At 37.9% G+C, this 20,598-nt stretch overlaps 1 protein-coding gene across 1 annotated transcript; it reads left to right on the top strand.

Moving 5' to 3' along the window:
• The first annotated feature begins 823 nt into the window (after positions 1 to 823).
• Positions 824 to 17,512, top strand: LOC121322031 (solute carrier family 2, facilitated glucose transporter member 5-like). Its single transcript, XM_041261471.1, has 12 exons — positions 824 to 1,429; positions 8,791 to 8,889; positions 9,615 to 9,775; positions 10,385 to 10,509; positions 11,032 to 11,177; positions 11,840 to 11,972; positions 12,346 to 12,533; positions 12,689 to 12,799; positions 13,428 to 13,529; positions 14,087 to 14,162; positions 15,969 to 16,096; positions 16,945 to 17,512. The coding sequence occupies exons 1-12, from the start codon at positions 1,385 to 1,387 to the stop codon at positions 17,197 to 17,199; spliced, it is 1,569 nt and encodes a 522-aa protein (XP_041117405.1). The 5' UTR covers positions 824 to 1,384; the 3' UTR covers positions 17,200 to 17,512.
• Positions 17,513 to 20,598: the final 3,086 nt, after the last annotated feature.

Raw genomic sequence — 20,598 nt, 5'->3', positions numbered from 1 at the left:
AGTGTTATTTTTTGTTATACATTTGGAAAGTAATAGTATCACGTGTTGCACACACCAGTCATGTAAAAAATCAAATTATGAATAAACTGTAGAATTAGTTATGGTATAATAGAAAACAATTTCCTATAGGCTTCCCCAGATTTCCCCAGAGACTATGCCTTTAATGAAAACCTTTTACGCTTAAAACCAGAGTAATAGATTTGCATGGGGTGGTCTGCATAATTCATTGTATAAAAGTCTATAAAAAGTACCAGTGTCAGTCAACAAATCAAAGAAACCTGCTATTTTAAAGATGGGTTACCGGATGAAAAAAAAAATACGTCCGTGGGAATTAATAACTTGAAATGTAAACTTTGAAAGTTTAGCTGTTTTGTAACTCAATAGTTAATCACTATAAGGTTCTCAGCTGAGAACTTCACTCGATTTCCCACGAGAAAATTGAAACGTGTGCATTCAGGAAAAAAGAAAAACAAATCGATTTCAGAATATGTGCATGCCTAACGTCGAGGTACAACACGTTTTGTAAAAGTAGTTTGTTATGGATGAAGATATTATTTTGAGTAAGGGGGTGGATAGAGCAGTGTTTTAACAGGGTTTGTTTTAAACACCTCAAGTTACAGATCGGTACATGGGTTTATCTAATAATACTTTTCCGAAAGAGTCTCGTCTATCTGCAAACGCTACAAATTAGGTTCTAAGTGTATTGTTTAAAATTAGGTTCTAAGTGTATTGTTTAAAAGGGTTCTTTTTTCACAACGTTCAGATCAGCTGACACAAAGTTGAGAAGCGTCGTAAAAAACACATTGCACGTTGACTTGCAGAAACACACATTAAAACCTCAAATTACTGTGTGGAGTTCACTTCTACTACAGACCATCGTTGTGATAATGTGATTTATTAATATTACTGCAGTCGCGAAGGGTTCAAATTCATACCTCCGTTCTATCAATGTACTTTGATTTGGTACACATGGGGTTAATCAGTGAAACTCTCTCGCTGCTAATTCCAGAAGCTCTGCCTTAACGGAGTTAGCTAATTGATTTTTCCCCTTTCTCTTCAAAAAATCACATTGCATACCATCATGTGACTCCATTCTCCCATAACTTTTAATGAGGACTGATTAAATTCTCATGAAGCATGCGACTGTGCAACACGATTATACTCAAAGCACGGTGAGGATTGGAGGATTTCTTGATATCTCATATTTGATTGGCTACTTCGATGTCTATCGTTCCTACTCGATCCGGCCTAGGTTGTCAAGATTATATGCAGTGGAAATCCAGTATAAAAAGTTTTATACATTGGGTTTTTATTTCTTCATTTTTTTAGTCCAATACTCGTCTTCCCTTTTCTCTTTCCAGACTTTAAACGACTTTTTGTGTAAATGGCAGGAGAATTAATAATATTTTCCCATGGGAAAATGAGAGGGGTGAGTAAATCGCGTGTTTTATTTAAAATACCATCGGAAACGACTGTTTAAAAGTTACTGTAAATTAATTAACTGGGAGCCAAACAATTGTAAACATGTCTGTATTGTTTATCTGAGTTGAATGGGTTATCAATGGTCAAAAATTACTACTGTTTAAGCCCCTATCAACCGGTATTTGATTGTCTTGACAGACTGAGAGGTTTTCTACCGTGGTAAAATTGGTTTGACATTCGATATTCATTTGATATCGAAAATGCATCACCTAGGCATTCCAAACCAACTTTAATGTAGAGCTGGACAGCTGTGAATATATATGATGATATATATATATATATATATATATATATATATATATATATATATATATATATATATATATATATATATATATATATATATATATAATACTCCTTGCTTCCACTGTGAATCCTGTAAACAGTTTGTGAAAATCAATACTCCATATATGCGCCTATACTTTAGCAAACGAGGTTCATAATCGGCAGCCTTATCACCTAGGCTTCTAAACCAATTTTAATTTAAAGACGACCTATTGTGTATCTGTGAATCATACCAATAATATATGAAAAGCGATGCACTAGTCTATATACTCATATACTTACCCGACATGAACAAAATAGGACAGATATCTATACATTTGTCTTCCACACATGGTAGAGATTGTTACTGGTATTTTTGTACTCCGTGCAGGTGCTTGAATGGTGATTTACTTATAATTCTACAAAAGGGGATATAATTGTGAATGAGCCACTGTGTCACAGATTCACAGAGGCTTTGAAACAATTCGCAGTTGGTCTTATTTAAATTTAAAGGTGGTTTGGAAAGCCTAAGTGATGCGTTTGCCGATTTACAGCGGATTTAATAAACCTGGTTTAGTCTAGGCGCCTATATGGAATATTGTATTGATTTTCACAAATTGTTTATAGGATTCACAATCGAAGCAAAGGTCGTGTGCATATTCACAACTGCCCAGCTCTGCATTCAAATTGTTTGGAAATCCTGTGTGATGCAGTTTGGAAGATAATATCGAACGTCAAAGCAGCGTTACCACGGTAGATTTTCTTGTGTGAATAGAAAATATGATGCTTTCTTAAATAAAACCAATGCGCTTCTAGATTTTGTTGTCCCATGTGAGAGAATTGCAGTTTGCCTGAGAGGGAAGCTTTATTGTACAGTATTAATATTATATGATCTGCAGGGGAGACCGGAGACAGTTGTAATTTTTTTTTTTTTACCTTTCTCTCCATTACGCACAAATTATTTCAGCTAGTTTGACCAGACTTTGATACAAACAACTTACATCTGTCCTCTAGCAACCCCCATAGTTAACCTGTTTTAAGAGCTGATATACATATAGTAAGAGGGCTTGAAATGTAAGGTGTATGATGTTAGAATTGGCCAGTGTCAGTTGAAAAGGGGGGTGGCGTCAGATGTAACATTCTGTGAAGAAAGATAAAATAAATAACAACACATTTAATTTAACTCAAGAATTTAATGTTTTATTGAAGGTCAATTTTCACATGAAGCAAATGTTTCTTTATTGAAAAATAAAAATGTTAACTTAAGGTATTTTTGTTGTTGTTTGTCCTACTTTTAAAACTTTAACATCCCTAAAATTGTAGGCCTTATCAAGCAAGAATATGTCACTGTGAGTCACAATTGTGATATATGAATATTTTGGTGCAAGATTCATGTGCCAAAATATAGTTCAGCTAAAGGTTTAGGGGTTGAATTGTAACACGTGCTACAACTGGCTCCAACCCAGGGAGCCATTACTAAACCTCATGTTCCAGCAAGAAACAACAAAACTAAGAGCAATCAATTGTGTCAATTATAAGTACAGCATGGATCCATAAACTGGATAACACAGGTATATATCACAAAAAAGAAAATTGGGGGTGGGGGGGGAATGTACTCAAGGACAAAAATCAATTTTTGTAGATAATCTCCGGGCTTTGGTACAGGAGAGCTCCTCTTCCACAGACAGACAGAGACCTGAACTGAGCATGTGCCCAGTGGGTGACGGCACTCTAGTTTGCTTGTGATTGGAGAAATTCAACTGTCCCCAGTCTCCCCTAGCTTATAACTAATGCAGTTACCTTATGCAGGATTAGCACAACTGGGTATTGCATTGATTACAGTCATGTTCCTCAATACAATTCCTTTTCAGTAATCGGCCGATCACAATGAACATGCGCAACATCATCTAATAAAGAACATAAGAAAGATGTAAACGGGCACATCGCATTGATCTGTAGGCTGCTGTACATTATATATGTCATTTCAATACAGCAGTACAGTAATTTACTTGTTACCCTTCTAGTAATAGAATTCGATTTCCAAAGTGATGTGAGTTCCAGAAGCCCCTGCAGTGTTCACAAGAAACACTTTTCATTTACTGTGTCTCCTATTCTGTTGTCCATGTTGCAACAATTTTGTTTCAACATAGTCCTGATTGTGTTTATATATATATATATATATATATATATATATATATATATATATATATATATATATATATATATATATATACTTTTTAAATCAGTTATATACATTATGAAACCATGGCAATCCTAAATCCAAAAGCACTAATAACGTGCCATATATTCTGGTTGTTTTTGTTAATAATACAGAATAAAATAGAAACATCTTTTACTGTGTCAGCATTGCTGTTAGCACATAATACCCAGTAAAACCTTTGAACTGTTTTTTGAGCAGCAGAGTAGAGTGCTTTTATAACAGTTTACAGTTGATGTAAAAGTTTCTTATGCAAAAAGAAAAGGGATCTATTTAGCTTCCAGTGCTTAGTAATAACAAAAACCAGCATAGACAAGGAAACAAGTTTATTCAACTCTTTTTTTAAAAGTTTTATTTAAGCAAACTTGAACATTCATCATGTACAAGTCTGCAAATAAATGACAGCTGCTCAAGTCTGGACAGACATGGTCTGTCTGTCCACTTTCACTATCAATACGATTGATCAGCGACAGTGGGTGTCTCCATGCTTGGCCACATGTTTAAAGAGTCCTTCCTGATTGGCCAAAGGTACAGTTTCAGAAAAGTTTATAAAAGGCAAAACTGCTCTAGAAACAAGGAAACATCCAGCATCAGATTAAAATTTGGCATGATATTCACCAAAACTGACAGACTTTTAAAATACCCTAAAACATGCTGATAGATCTGTTTTAGATTTATTAGTGTGGGTAGCTTCCAACATACTGTATATACTTGGGTGACATACTTGGAAAAAGTCTGTGGCAATGTTGCCCGCCCCTGTGTGTATTTCAGTGTTATATGTTGCGTGTTGTGTGTTAATGTTGGTGTATAGTATTTGGTACACGGGATATAAATGGGTCTGTGGAACACGAGTTGTTTAAAATGTATATTTGTATTTAGGCACATGGATTGCACAGCACTTCACATGCAGGTAAAATGTAATAATATGCTAGCACAGGGAATTGCATTTTATTAATTCACGTGCAGTTGTACCGCGACTCCAATTGAATGATTGATTAGCAATCGAGTCTCGGTACAGCTGCATAAAAGCAGCATGTTTTCACTCACTCGGGGTTGTGTGTTCAGTTAGTGGAGAACGGGATTGGAGAAGGAGGTAATAATAATAATAATAACACTGTGTAACAATTTTTTTTTGTTTTTTTTGTTCCTGGGTAGTAAGTGTTATTTCCTAATTGCTTAGGTAAATAGTAAATTTACAGTATAATCGTAAATCTCGAAAAACTACTCACTTTTAAACCTTCTGTAGTCATTTTTGTATTACTTTAGTATAAATACATGTTAATTTGGATTCATATGTTGTTTTTTTCTGACTTTATGTGTACGAAAAGACACAAATTCGCCCGTTTTCTCATTGGAAATAGTGATATTTTGAAATTTACCTGTCCTGGTCACAAAAGCAAAGTTTGTGGGGAATAATAGTCATTTTCTATACTTTTGAGGCATAAGCAATTAGGAAATAACACTTACTACCCAGGAACAAAAATTGTGTTACATAGTGTAATAATAATAATAATAATAATAATAATAATATAATAATAATAATAATAATAATAGTTCAGTATCAGCTCACTGTGTTTGTGTGTGTAGCCTGTTTTGTTTGTCTCTTTATATTGGTGAAATTGCAGTGTCCTGTGTGTTTTGTCTTTACAATCTGTTATTTTCTGTCTGTTTCATTATTAAACGCTGAGCGAAACCAATCGCTCAGCTTCACCAAACTCCATCGCCCTGTTGTTTATTTCCTGGTTCCAGTTTCTGGTCTGACGTCACCCACTGCAGCCGTCTTTGTGACAGAGTCCTGTAGAGGCTGTTTACAATAGCATATGAAGCACAGGGCAGAACAGCTGAAAGTGAGTGAAGAGTGTGTCATCTGGTCTGAACAGCAAATAAACTGAGTGGACTTTTCAGCTACTGTCCCCAGCAGACACTGTGAACTCTGTACACTAGTTAAGTATCACATCAAAAGTCGCTATGAACCCTTGGCAAAATGTGTTCCACTCCAGGAGATGCCTTCCTTTCTAGAGGTGTATTGAGTCATTGCGTTTTGAGGAATCGTGATACTTTCTTCATGTGATATACCTATCGGAATAAAGGGTATGTATCATGATACAAGAGCAAAGGCACAGTGTGTCGTCACCTCACGTTAGTATATCGTTGGACCCCTAGTCCTTTCCCATTTGAAACTCTCATACATCATTATAGCATAGTGTTACTGCTGTCATATCATCCTCTATACAGAATGCTTTCCCTGCAGCAATACAATTATTTTGCAACTTTTTAGCTGCAGCATTTTTAGCAGCATTTGGATACATTGTTTGCTGCCATGTCACTGTAAATATACGTATCTGTAAACATTTGAATAGACGTCCTGTAATAAGTTACATGTCATCATTGTGATTATTACTGATCTAAATAAGCAGTGCATATGCTATTCTCTTTCTCTCTCGTTCGTTTTAATATTCATTAGTTTTTTCCAGTTATTTAGTTTTATCTTGTGTGTGTGTGTGTGTGTGTGTGTATATATATATATATATATATATATATATATATATATATATATATATATATATATATATATATATTATATATAGTATATACACTATTTCACTGAAAATGCCATATTATAAAAGTAGAGTTACACGATTTGTCGTTAATCATCATACAGAGCTTACATTTTCTAACTACCTTAATTCATTTGCATACTGTGGGGTGCGGTCACAGAATACTGTAATAGATAGCATTTCAACACCAGGGATTGACTGCTAGTGTGCTCCATTCTTTCCCAATCCCATTGTTTGCTGGTAGGGTGTCTCTTTAGCCCAGCTCTGTGCTTGTTTCACTGGGGTTCTATGGCAAGGGCTGAGTTGGATTTTCTGAGGAACTTCTTTGCTTATAAATTAGACCAATGGAAATGAATGAAAAGGTAAGAAAAGAAAGTTTCTGGAATTCCCAGGAATTTCTGAACAAATAAAATCAGTAGAAAATGGTGCAGATGATTCATTTCCCAGTTTATGGGTAAATAATGGGGGTAATATTTAAGGCTGTGATTGCTCTGTCTGAATGATCACTTAAAGCTTGTGAAGTTAGCCTGTATCATTACTACAGTGTATTGCACACAGCTTTGTATTACACTAAAATAACAGTATTCATGTAAATGTATGCAAGTGTAGAATTTATTTATATAATACATTTATGTACATCATATTGCAGTTCAATTTTAAAATGGCTATTTAGGAACTATTAAAGTATTAACTATTAATATTTTGTTTATCTGTTTATTTAACATCTTTATATTGGGAGAAAAAAAGAGGATTTGTATTTGTTTACTTTTTATATACCAATTACTCCTGAAGTAATCAAATACATAACTACCAGAACAGTCCATATACAGCATAGTACTGTAACACCTGGGACGAGCCAAGGCAGACACAATGGATAGCTCAGCAGTGTTGTGAGCTCACAAGGGCTATGAGCAAACATTGAAATTCATTGGTACCCACTTGTTACTCTGGATTCTTCTCAATGTGAAGGTTTATAACACTATGTAACACAATTTTTGTTCATGGGTAGTAAGTGTTATTTCTTAATTGCTTATGCCTCAAAAGAATAGAAAATGGCTATTATTCCCCACAAACTTTGCTTTTGTGACCAGGACAGTGATATTTCAAAATATCACTATTTCCAATGAGAAAACGGGCAAATGTGTGTCTTTTCGTTCATATAAAGTCCAAATTAACATGTATTTATAGTAAAGTAATACAAAAATGACTACAAAAGATTTAGAAGTGAGTAGTTTTTCGAGATTTACTATTATACTGTATTTACAGTTCTTCTAAACCTTCTGTAGTCATTTTTGTATTACTTTAGTATAAATACATGTTAATTTGGATCCATATGTTGTTTTTTTCTGACTTTATGTGAACGAAAAGACACACATTTGCCTGTTTTCCCATTGGAAATAGTGATATTTTGAAATATCACTGTCCTGGTCACAAAAGCAAAGTTTGTGGGGAATAATAGCCATTTTCTATACTTTTGAGGCATAAGCAATTAGGAAATAACACTTACTACCCATGAACAAAAAAATAAATAAAAATTGTTACACGGGGTAATCAATACTTTATTTATATAACAGCGCCTTTCATACAAAAAGTATATCGACAGTATAAAACAGAAGAAATATAAGTAGGTGGAAATTAATTTGGTCATAATTTTGTACTGAATCCCACAATTTCACAAGCTAATTTAGACTTCAGTTTCAATTTTTTTTTTTGGTGTTACTTTAAGGACTTTGTATACTAGCAACACAACAGCTGTTTGTTGAAGAGTTTACTTCTAATATTTTCATTTATGTGCCCTTACCTTTCTGGTTGGTTCTTATTGCAGTTACTCATACTGTGTTTATAAAATAGTCTGTTTAAAGATGCGTTGACTTGAAGTCCAGGAGTTGCTCCGCAGTTCTCGTTTTCTGCTTTAGACATGCAGTGTATAATGCAGTGTATAATGTAGGCTAGATCAGTCAAACGGGGCAAGTCGATCACAAACGGTCCTGCAAGGATTAGTTTTAGGGCAAAGTTTGCGATCTTCCTCCTAACTGAGCATCCCTCCTAGTCAGTCAACTCAAATTCGCCCAACTTCCAGTAACTTTGCATCTTGGGGGCATCTCATATTTAAATCAGGGAAAGTACCAACCCCCTGCCTGTAATAAAAAGCTTTATAACATGAAGTGCAAAGATGTAACCAATCACATAAAATAATAAATGAATTAGTGGTCACTATTCAGTATTCAATTGACATTGAGTCCCGGAGTCTGTTCTCTTTGTTTACAGCACCTCACTTTGTCACTCATCACAGTGGCACTGCTCGCTTCATTCGGCTCCTCCATGCTGTATGGCTACAACCTAGCAGTGGTCAACTCCCCCACGGAGGTAAGGACGCTGTCCTCGATCAGGTGTCCAGAAACATCGTTCTTTTTATCTAGTTTAAATAGTAAATTGGCTTAAATGTTTGTTTTTAACTTCCCAAATCTTCTGATAAAGTGCAGTGAAAGTTGCTTTTCCCGACATTGCGTGACTTTGTCCTAATTTAATAGGAGAAAGGGAGGATGTGCACATGAGAGAGTGTTGGAATTTCAGTAATCTGTGACTTGCCAGTACCAGATACAGAAGTCCTGACATCAGCCTGCCCTAAGCACAGTTTTTCACAGAATTGCATTTAAAGGAAATTTAAAGTAAACAATGTAGCATGCCTTTCAAATAGATCATTTAAAATGTATAAAATTTAAATTGATAGCTTCTGCCAAAACTAACAAAATCATGACTGGTTTTCTGCTATGAACAGTCACAACTTGTCAGTTTAACAGCACACACAAATATAACTTTAAAAAGTGGACAGAACAATAGCATTGTTCTGTATGAGCAAGGATTTGGCCTGATGGAAGGAATATGTGTGTTTTCGTTTGGTGAATTAAAGGTATGTACATAATTCAAACACTTGCTGTGTGCCACTTGCTGGACAGTTAAACAGTTGACTCAAGTTAATTAAAATTAACCAATTGTGGTATCAAATTAGCAGCAAATGGTAGGCTGATTGAGACCCTTTTAAAGAAAAGTCTCTCGTGCTGGATATTGCATATTGTCACTTTTGTCTTCAGCATATTAAAGAGTTCTACAACAGAACGTGGCTGAGTCGCAACCACACAGAGCTGAGCGAGGAGACCCTCACACTCCTGTACTCGTTTACAGTGTCAGTGTTTGCCATCGGGGGGCTGCTCGGATCCCTGCTGGTGGGCATGCTTGTGACGAAGTTCGGGAGGTAAGCCTCAAACCACTATGAAAACAACAAGACTAACAAAACCCCCTTCTGACTAACACCCCAGTGTGTGATGTGGAGTACATTTCCCTGATTTTCAAATCCTTCATTTATCAGCGCAGGTTCTCATTTACATGGGTGACTTGGGCTGTTAGAAGCAGAATGTGTTGTATTGACCTGGACTGTGCTTCCTAACACCATTAACAGAGGTAGAAGTGCTGGCTACTGACCCTCTAATGCCTGTGAAACCCCCATCCAAGTGCTGATGAGACCCAACAAAACCAGGCCCCAAGGTTATGTGTGCAGTCACATCACAAGCAATTCTCCTGCTCAGTAAAGGACCCATGATAGGATGTACCAGGCCGTCATTGTAAATGAAAAATGTGTTCTTAATTGACTCATCTGGATAAATAAAGGTTTTGATTGATTCATTGATTGGTTGGGGGTGAAAAGATCAGTCATTTGTAACAATACACCTGAAATGGCAGTAACTATTGAGGGTGGTAATTTGCTTGAGTTGTGTTTAAATCAAGACAGTCAAAGTCACACTAATACAGCATGCAGGCAAACAGGAGTTGATGATTTAAAGAAAGATTGTGTGAATTTGTGCAGAAAAGGGACATTGGTGTACTGCACAGTGCTGGTCTTCATTGCGGGGGGTCTGATGGGCTTCAGCCGGATCTGCCACTCCCCGGAGATGGTCATCATCGGGAGGTTTGTTACGGGGATCCATTCAGGTAGGAATCTGCCTAACTCATTCATGAAATAACAGGGATGGAAATGAGACTCCTATTGCATAGTACTTTCACCCATTTCAGGTTTTACTACGAGCTTAATTAGCAAACCGTGTACAAGCCACAAGCTCAGGTGTGTCTCCTTAAAATCACAATAAAACCAGGAATGGATCAAACTGCAATGAATGGGAGTCATATTTTCATCCCTGAAAAACTACAGTCATTGTGTGTCCTCATTATAGAATAACTACAGTACTACTGCATCTAATATCAAGTGTAAGCTGATGTTAATTAATTGTCTTTCCAGTAGCTAACCCCACTATTAATGTAATGTTACCTCCCTGTGATAACATTTGGAAGTGGATGGAAGTGCTTTCTGGTTTTACAAACAGATAAGCACCCGGAATACAGTTTAAAAATAAATAAATAAATGAAAGCCAAAAATAATACCATTTAGAGCTTAAATAGCTTAAAATGTGCAAGGGATCTCTGCTGTTCTGAGACATGGTTCTCTATTTCCTTCAGGGATCTGCCTGAGTGTGGTACCAATGTACCTGGGAGAAATCGCTCCTAAAAACCTGAGGGGCTTCCTGGCTCTGGTGCCGAGTATCTTCATCTGTCTGGGAGTGTTTTTAGCACAAGTCCTAGGGCTCGAAGAGCTGCTTGGAAAGGTATATCGTACCATACTCTGTCAACTTTATTAGCCCTTAAAAGGTACAAGGGACATGTGTCCCAGGAATAAAACAAACGCTAACTTTCTTTTTGCTGTGAGGTGCATGAAAGAGGATTTTAAAATGTACACACAGGTTGGATCTGGTCATCCAAATTACACTTGTGTTGGTTTCTAAACGAATTTTAAGAAGAAACTGTTTGAAGTTCAATTCCTCGTGTACCTTAAGGGGTTAATATAGTGTACAAGCATTCCAGGGCGCTGTACCAAAAAAAAAAAAAAAAAAAAAAAAAAAAGCTGCTCGCTAGAAAAATGTCAAATAAAAACTGATATGTTTTTTTATGCTTATTTAAAATACTTATTGAGTCCAGCATTCCGAATATAACCTGGAAGTGATTTAGAAAGTGAAGGAGATTGAGAACTAAATGCCCTTGCACCATCAATTTTTGAATGCCTTGGTTTGTAAGGAATAAGTAAACCAAGCAGAACCAAAACCATTTGCAGCCTTACAAGTCAGGAGCGCCATTTTAAGATCAGTACAATGCTTCACTGGAATTCAATGATGTGACATCAAAACTGAGAACAAAATATGGTCTGCAGTATTTATTACAGGTTACTGTGCGCAGTACAGGGTTTCACTGTGGCTTGCTTGACTTTGATCAGGAGGCGTACTGGCCCCTGTTCCTGTCTCTGGTGGTGGTGCCAACCTTCATACAGCTCATGCTGCTGCCCTGGTTTCCAGAGAGCCCACGATACCTGCTCATCGAGAAACGAAACATCCACGCCACCATCACTTGTAAGAACCGCCACACTCAATGCTTCGCTACCCAGGCCTATACCTGTCATCCTCTACACCTAACACGCTTGTCCTACTCCATTATGGAGTCAAACATGAGTAATTACTCAATTCAGGTTATATACACTATATGCATAGCTTACATGCGCAAACACTTGTTGCTGTAATCATGACAATATTGAGACATCCGCAAAATGAAGTTGCTGCAGATATTTCGTGTCTTACAGTATTTACCACTTAGGAGATGAAAACAATAATGGTTTTGAACACAACACTGGAATGTGGCCAGTGGAAACACAGCCTTCATAGAGAAATGTATCGTTCATGTGTGGCTTTACGACTGACTGCAGTGTGTCTCTGTCTCCCCCTGCAGCCCTAAAGTGGTATCGCTCCAAGTGTAACATCCAGGCGGAGATTGAGGAGATGCAGGAGGAGCAGAGCTCTCTCTCCACGGTGGAGACAGTGACAGTGTTGGGCCTCATGATGGACAAGTCTGTGCGCTGGCAGTTCATCTCCATCATCGTCATCAACATGGGCATGCAGCTATCTGGCATAGATGCGGTAAGTCAGCATGGCACAGCAACCGTTTCTACAGGACTCACCACTTGTATCTGGGCATCACCTCCATTCAGTTAGAACTCTTGATTTTCAGGAGAAAATTGCTTGGAGAACTTTTCTGAAGCTGTCATACATGACCTTGTTTCCCTTGTCTTCAGATCTGGTTCTATACTAACACCATATTTGCGAATGCCGGGATTTCCAAACCCCAAATCCAGTACACAACAGTGGGAACTGGAGCGATTGAGGTCATTTCAGGACTGATAGGGGTGAGTCTGAGTTCTGGGCCAGGGTTCGAATCCAGCTTGAATCACGTGTGAAACAAGTCTGCTTATTATACCTTAGTCCTGCAGTTCATCAAGAGATCTTAGTTGTGTCAGTCTCGACTGGCCCTCAGTAAGCAGGCAAACCACACCCCAAGGAAGCAAGGAGATTGCCATTGACTCAGTATTTTATATTTGCTATGAGCCCTTCTTCTCATTACTTGTAACTTCAGATCACAAGTTCTGTTTTAAATTAGTTTAAATTTCTTCCAACACTGCTTGACTGTGTTCCAGTATGTGTTGCCCATTATTGCTTTAAGTAGTAGCAGGAGTATGCCTATTTGGCTTACAGAGTGACATAGGGCAAGGGAGGAAACAAGAAATCTTTGAGTCGAGTCGTCTTTCTGATGAGAGAGCAGAGAAGGTGAAACTACAGAACAATGGAAGGAGTTCTTTATTGGTGAAATTGAACAGGTCTGGATGCGGCAGCTTTAGTAAACCATCAGCATGTTGTATAGACTACACAAAGAATCTTCCTTCAGTAACATGCTTTCTCAGTTGAACTCCTGTGTGTCTTTATATGCTATAACCCTGCTGTATCTCAAGTGCTCACAACATCCTCCCCTCCCCACAGTGTTTTACTATTGAAAAGCTGGGCAGGCGCCCATTGATGATCGGTGGGTTCAGTGTTATGGGAATTGGCTGTGCTGGAATTACACTCTCCTTAGTCTTACAGGTGAGTCTCTCCTAGCGTTAACCTGCTCCTTTTAATGTGACACTAGTGTTAAAACATTTCTGTACTGCGGTTGTATATTCAGTTTACTCGCTGAAGTAAAGAGTTAGTAATACTGCAAACATGGGGATAATTACATCCTTCCTATATTGTGGGGTTTTAAAATAGATCAACCTTTTCCAGTACAGTGTGTGTCATCTGCGTGTTCTTTTAAAATGTTTTATTACACAGCTAAGATAGTGGTTCCACTCTCAAAACTGCATTGTAGAAGTTTTTCTTTAAAATGGCGCTTTTCTGAACCCTCCTTGCACATCCCTGTATCACATGCATTTCAATCCTTTGAACTTCAAATCCCATCAACCCTTAGGGAGTCGGTGCAAGCTGAGGAGCCAGTGAGATTGCCTGAAGTATGTGGATGAAACCAATCAAATTGCGCTGTCCTCTAGAGCACATGGCTTCACATTTGAATAACAATCTGTAGAAGCATTTCTTATTTTGTTACATGCTCTCATGCTAAGCTAAGGTCTGCACCATTAAATCTCTTTCTTCTTGATTCTTAGACCCACTTTGCCTTCATGCGCTACATTAGTATTGCTTGTGTGGTGGCAATTATTGCTGGCTTCTGCATAGGACCAGGTAAGTGAAGCATATTAAACAATACGGGCTAGCAGGAAACTGTGAATGAAAATGTTAGTAGCTTTAAATCAAATAATAAATGTACCTTTTTGTGATCATATTGATTCAGAGTGGTTCTTAGTTGAGGTACTGGAATAGTGGGTTGTTTTTTTGTCTAGTACCGTGCCGTAAATACATGCTTCATCAGCCAGCGATAAGGTTGGAGCTTGAGAATGTAATGTCCCTAGTCCAGCCTACATCACACATCTATGGCAGGCAACTAGAAGAGATGGCAGCTCTGAACTCCTAGCATCTTAATACAGTCTTACTAAACAATAACAAATTGTAATGAGAACTACTCCCAATAATGACAAACACCATAAGATGAGAGGACAATAACAAAGGACATGTCATTGAAGCCACTTTTTAATGAATTGTGGTGTTTGTGCAATACATGGATGTCAGGCAGGAGACACACATTGAAGCCCTAAGTGTGTGTGTGTGTGTGTGTGTGTGTGTGTGGAATGAGCATGCATGAGAAATGCTTAGAAAAATCCAGATCAGCCCAGGTGACTGTGAAATAGCCACCAAACGCACTGAAAGCCTCTTGCATATTCCCAATTCTATCCCAATGCAAGTAACTGCGTTTGAAAACATCTTGTATGGGAACAGAAAGTTGGAAATTAAAGAAATAAAAGTGCATTAGCTTTGTAAAAATGATAAATGGGAGCCTGAGCGGTTTACACAATTGATGTATTATCAGACCTTCCAACAAATCCAGAATTCATTCTCAGTCAAGAATTTCTATCACTGTAATTACATCTTTAATTAGGATTTTTATGGCTCATTGTTCATAAACAATGATGAATATGACTTAAGACGAAATCCTGCATGAACAATGGATATCGGACTAGGATCCTTATAAATTTGACTACATTAAGCCTCCTTTCCTCAATTATCATGCACAAATAATGAAGTGGCAGCTTCACTTGTTCCTAAACTCATTAGGGTTGAAAAAACACCCAGCGCCTGCTTATTTTGCAGTTGTAACCAAAAGGGATTAGAAGTTAAGCACTGGAACCGTTCTTTGTTTCCAGCATCAACAATGAGAGGGGGTTTGTACTCACTCTGACTGCTGACGGTATATTTTAATATAATTTAGTTTTACAGGTTTTTTAAAATATGTGCAAAGCATAAACATTTAGCTGAAGACATAACAAACACCATTATTTAATAAACTGTTTTTCCAGGAGTGTTGCAGTGTTTTTATTTTAATTTTTTTAAATTATTTATTTTTTTAATTGTACAATAGTATGTATACGTTAACAATGGAATTTTGCAGAGCTGCATAATTCAAACAAAGAGTATATGATGTAGTTAGAACACTCCCCTTACCGCTACACTACCTAGTCTTCATTTGAATTATACAGCCGCTGTGACCTGGGTACATGTGCTAAATATATGCTGTGGTCTCGCCTACTCCCTGATAAACTGATTTCTGCCACGTCCAAGTAAATGGAATGCTTTGTGTGTTTAAAGACCTTCTGATCAGTAAGCAACCTGGTGTAGCTGAACGGCACTATATGAAGACGGTTCCAATCCGTGTTTTGTATTTTTTGCTTTTTGTTGTTGCAACCCTAATTTAAGAATGCTGCAGTCTGTTACCACTGTTCAGATTTGTAAAGAAACACTTTGGTTTGGAATGGAGCATGCTGTACAGTGCCCTCGTGTTGTGTTATTTGAGAAGGGAAATAGTTTTTACTTGCAGGCAGTAACCCATTGAGATTGATTTTAATTCCTGAATTGACAATGGCGTCCCTCCCGCAGCTGGCGTCCCGTTTCTCATGACAGCTGAGCTTTTCAAACAGTCTCACAGGCCCGCGGCCTACACTGTGGGGGGAGCCCTGAACTGGATGTCCAATTTCACTGTGGGCTTCGTCTTTCCCTTCCTGCAGGTGAGTGAGACTCCCCTGACAGTACAGCACTGGAGTCAGTCAGGTTCTAGGGAGTTGAGCACTCTCGATAACCACACACAAATCCTTCCTGTATATAGTATTAAGGACAGATTGTGCTTTTATAAATAACAACATACATAAAAACAACACCTTATGGTAGAATATGTAGGAGCAGTAAAAGAAAGTTGTTTCAGACCATTTTATTTGCAATGCTTTCAGCATTGAGAAACGCAATGTTTTTTTGGGTTTTTTTTTTGGGGGGGGGGGGTTTGTTTCCCACCTATTTGCAGGTGAACATTTTAAAATAATGTAGGAAAAACCTGAGGAGACTTGTGGTCCATCTTTTAGAACAACACAAGATTCAACAGGCTTTTAGTTAATTTTTTTATTTGAAATGTTAGTGTCTTGCTGGTACCGAATGTGTGAGACACCAAACATACAACAGAATGAGCCGAATCAGCAGTTCTGGTGATGGGGAGAAACTGAAATGTCTCCCTTTTTTTGTTTCCGTCAGATGTTTCCCAGACGGTGCAGTCCCATCTAGTTGTAATAATGGGAATAGCTGCTCAGCTGAATCACCATTTGTAAAGGACAAGGACAGAATTTGAGTGACAAAAATCCCTAATTATGAAATGAAACCTTTTGATGTTTACTTAAAGCTCGTAATCATGTAATTCCACCTATTAAACCTGGCGTGGAATTACCCTCCAGGACCCACACAGCGAGTCAGTCTCCCGGGCAGTTTCAATAAGAGGATTCCACAGAGTGATAGGATGTTTGAGCAGGTTGGGAGACCAGGGAGGGTAATGGAAACTCAAGTGTTATAGTTTTTTTTTCTCCTGATGCAGATGTCAGCCGGGTCCTTCTGCTACCTGGTGTTTTGTGGGGTCTGCGTGCTTGTGGCAGTGTATGTTCACTTTGTCATCCCTGAGACTAAAAACAAAACCTTCATGGAGATCTGCCAGATGTTTGCCAGTAAAGAGCCCCTCCTTTCAAAAAGCCCCTCAGGCAACCCCGACGAGCTCAAACTGAAGAAGTTCAGTGGCTACGGAATGCTGGAGAACGGCTCGGTGGAATTGGACAGCTCTAGGTCCTACCCCTGAGAGAGAGAGAGAGGGAGAGCTTACAACTACAGCTGGACCCACCAGCACCAAATGTTTTTGGGTGACAAATATGGATATTATGTTAATTTTTGTAGATGCGATATATATTCTTACAGTAGGCTTATCTGAACCCCACTAGCCTGAACTGACCTATAACCTGAACCATGCCACAGAATGAAATGCATGTTGCAGCTGAAGAAAGCAAACTTCAATATCATAATTCTGTGATGAGCGAGTAAAAGAAATTGCAGCTGTCTCTGTTATTTAACAATATCCTTATAAATCACTAATAACCCCTTTAATAAAACACAAAGACTAGAGGAGGTGTGCTGGGGCCAAGTGGCGGAGATGCTTTCAAGAAGGTAAAGGGTAATTGGAATCAAAACTTTAAAAAAAAATGTAAAAAATGTGTAAGTGCAAAGAAATAAACTATTTACAAAAACAACATCCAACAGATTCATCATAACTCTAAATCTAACTCTTTCAAAAAGCGCATGACCCTGGCATGCAGTCATAGTGGGCAGAGTTGACTTGCTCATTCTTCTTTAAAACCACCCATGGATGGCACGGCTTCTCATTGACTCTGTAGGAGGGTGTGACATCAGCTTTGATAAGGAACAGTCCATTAGGTGTTATACAGTGCAAGACAGTCTTGACCCATCCAGATATGAAGAAGTTGTGTGCTTCTAAAGACTTATAGTTCTTCATGGCTTCTTTGGTGAACAGGCCTACAATTAATAGATAACTAATTATTGTTTGTTTCGTTTGGTTTTTTAATGTGCAAAGCTGCATTAGCATTAGGCTTTTTTGTATTGAGTTTATATATAACAGCCCCCCTCCTTGGTTGAACTCCTGACCAAGGATTATTTGTCTGTGCGGGACTGACTTCGAGTCTGAATTCACGTGAAGTGCTTTTTAAACTGCTATACTATTGTATTCTATGCCTTTTAATACTGGCTCAATCCCAGTGCATTATTGCTTTTAACTACACTATGTAAACTCTAAGTTGTACTACACCACTGAACCTGTGTACAGATAAGGGACAGACATCACCCGTCTTTGGTGGGGGGTTATTTTTGGTATGTCTGAGTTTTAGTGTTTTTTAATTAATGAATTAAAAGTGTTATTACTTTATTTGATTAGTAACTGCATGTTATTTAATTTGTGGTTAAATCAGTTATTTTCTTTATATTGGTGGGTGTCTGCCTCTTCTCTTATGGGGTGTGGTATTTATTTGACTAGTGAATCTACTATGTGGTTTTGAGATCGCTAATTCCCCTGTTTTAACTAATTGTGTATTAATAAACCATGAGCCCTGACTTTGTGCTCTTCCTTTTCACATTCTCTCCTCCTTTTATAGTAAGTTTGATTCTGGACACTCCGGTTACAAAGGTGATGGCAGCTGTGCGCTATCAGTTACATTAATCCAGAGGCCGATAAACATGATTACAGTATTCAAGACATTTCAGTTTTCAAACAGTCTCCCTGCTTTTGGAAGCTCAGTGTTGACAGGTAGGCCCACTGTGTATAATACAATCTAATACAGCTAACACACCAGATGTCTCGATGAGGTAGAGATCTGGAAACAGCAACTTGGCCCATTTTCGTTGGGTCATTTATCCAGGTATGAGCTGGGACAGTTTTTAATATTTGTAGCCGATAACTTTGCTGCATATTTGATAGGCTGTCCATGTAATTGTACATGTCTCAAGTGGGTTTTTAAATTATTGTTATTATTATTATTATTTATTTGTTGTCATCACTTGAATTAAATATACTATAGGCTACTGTTGTGTTCACAAACCGATGTAATTGCCGTGGGATTTAAAGGTTGCCATAGATACCATAGACCATATATTGTTTTCACCCCAACCATTGGTTGCTAAGCGGAAGTGACCCAAATAAATAAATAAATAAATCCCTTCAATGAAATGTATCCATGATGCCAAAATACCTGGCCTCTTTGCCAAATTGTGTTTTTAAAACCTTTCTTTCCCTTCAACAGAAGTACTTGAACTTTAGTAAGTCGATGTAATCAGTAAAATTTGTGGATTAAAGACATTCCTAAGTATATTTGCAAAATATAGCGATACAAGATGCAGCTGTACCATTGGTCTATTCATTTTTAAACTCTGTTTGTTGGCATATCTTTTGGCAAACCTGAGTTAATAACAATAATTAACAATTACTGTCTTTCGTTGCGCGTGGCTCAGCACTGCAGTGGAAAAACAACCCAGGCTCCCCTGAACCACACCATGAGGGCTCGGTATGGCACTGGCGCAGCTTGTTTGTACAGTGGAGAACAGTCATAAGGGACATGGCTGGCATGCTTTGCTGTAATCAGGCCTCATATCTGCCCTCTAGTGTTGGTTGCAAAGCATGCTTCATTCCCTCAGCTTGCACTAAGTCTGCAGGGCACAAATTGTAATAGCAGACAAAATCCAGCAAACCCAGAATTGCTTTCTTATCCAGTCTCCATACACTCTAGCAGTTGGGGGTGCTTTCTAAAATGTGTCAGTGCTGTAGCTTAACTCAACTTTATCCACATTTTCTGTTTTGAAAACCTTTGTGGTGTTAGTTTGGGGAGCTGCATGTCTGCTCACAAAGCAGGTACAACACAGACGGGATGTATTATAGGCATTATACATACAGTGTGTTTTCATATTCAATTAAGTATATTAAAGTCTGTGTGAAGTTGTATAAACATGGTAATAATTGTAGAAGTCCTATGTAAAAGTAAGAGTTGTATGTAAATAAAAAAAAAAAACTTCTGTGGGAAATGTAGTTCTTTTCAGACTCACCCAGCCACCACAGGGCAGACCAAGCTAGAATGTTATGATTCCCTGCTGGAAATATAGATGAGGCAGGCTGTGAGTACAGATGTGTTTCACACTTTAGAGTTTTCCAGAAATCTTGACAAGCGCTTGTGTATCATTACTTGGGGGATATGGGGACTGTCTGTCCAGTTTGTCTGTCTCACTTGCTGAATCTTGAGATGTATACTTACCTAAAGAACTATTGTCCAATTGAGATGAAACTTGCCAAGGACCTTGTTTTGCAGTTATTGAGAGTATTAGATGTTGGGGTATATTGAGGTGTCTGTCTGTCTGTTTTTCAATTTAAAATTTGGTGGATGTAGGCACTAATGTCACCGAGATGGTTAATGTAAAATTATTTATGGAATGCATTACATTTTGAATACAATTTAGAATAGAATAGATGTTCTTGTTAAACGTCGAGAAAAGTAGTCATCATAGACTGCAGTGATGTAATACGCTATTATATTGTAAACTGGCAGAGTAAGGGGAGGTGGGGTGAGAGGGCTTTGTTAAATAGTTCAAATATTTCATGATAGATATGGAATCTCATGACACTTGCAGCATCCCCAAGGTTGTGTAC

The sequence above is a fragment of the Polyodon spathula genome, chromosome 10, assembly GCF_017654505.1.
Source record: "Polyodon spathula isolate WHYD16114869_AA chromosome 10, ASM1765450v1, whole genome shotgun sequence".
Lineage (NCBI taxonomy): Eukaryota > Metazoa > Chordata > Actinopteri > Acipenseriformes > Polyodontidae > Polyodon > Polyodon spathula.
The sequence above is the reverse complement of the archived record's forward strand: the minus strand, read 5'-3'. Positions and strand labels throughout refer to the sequence as shown.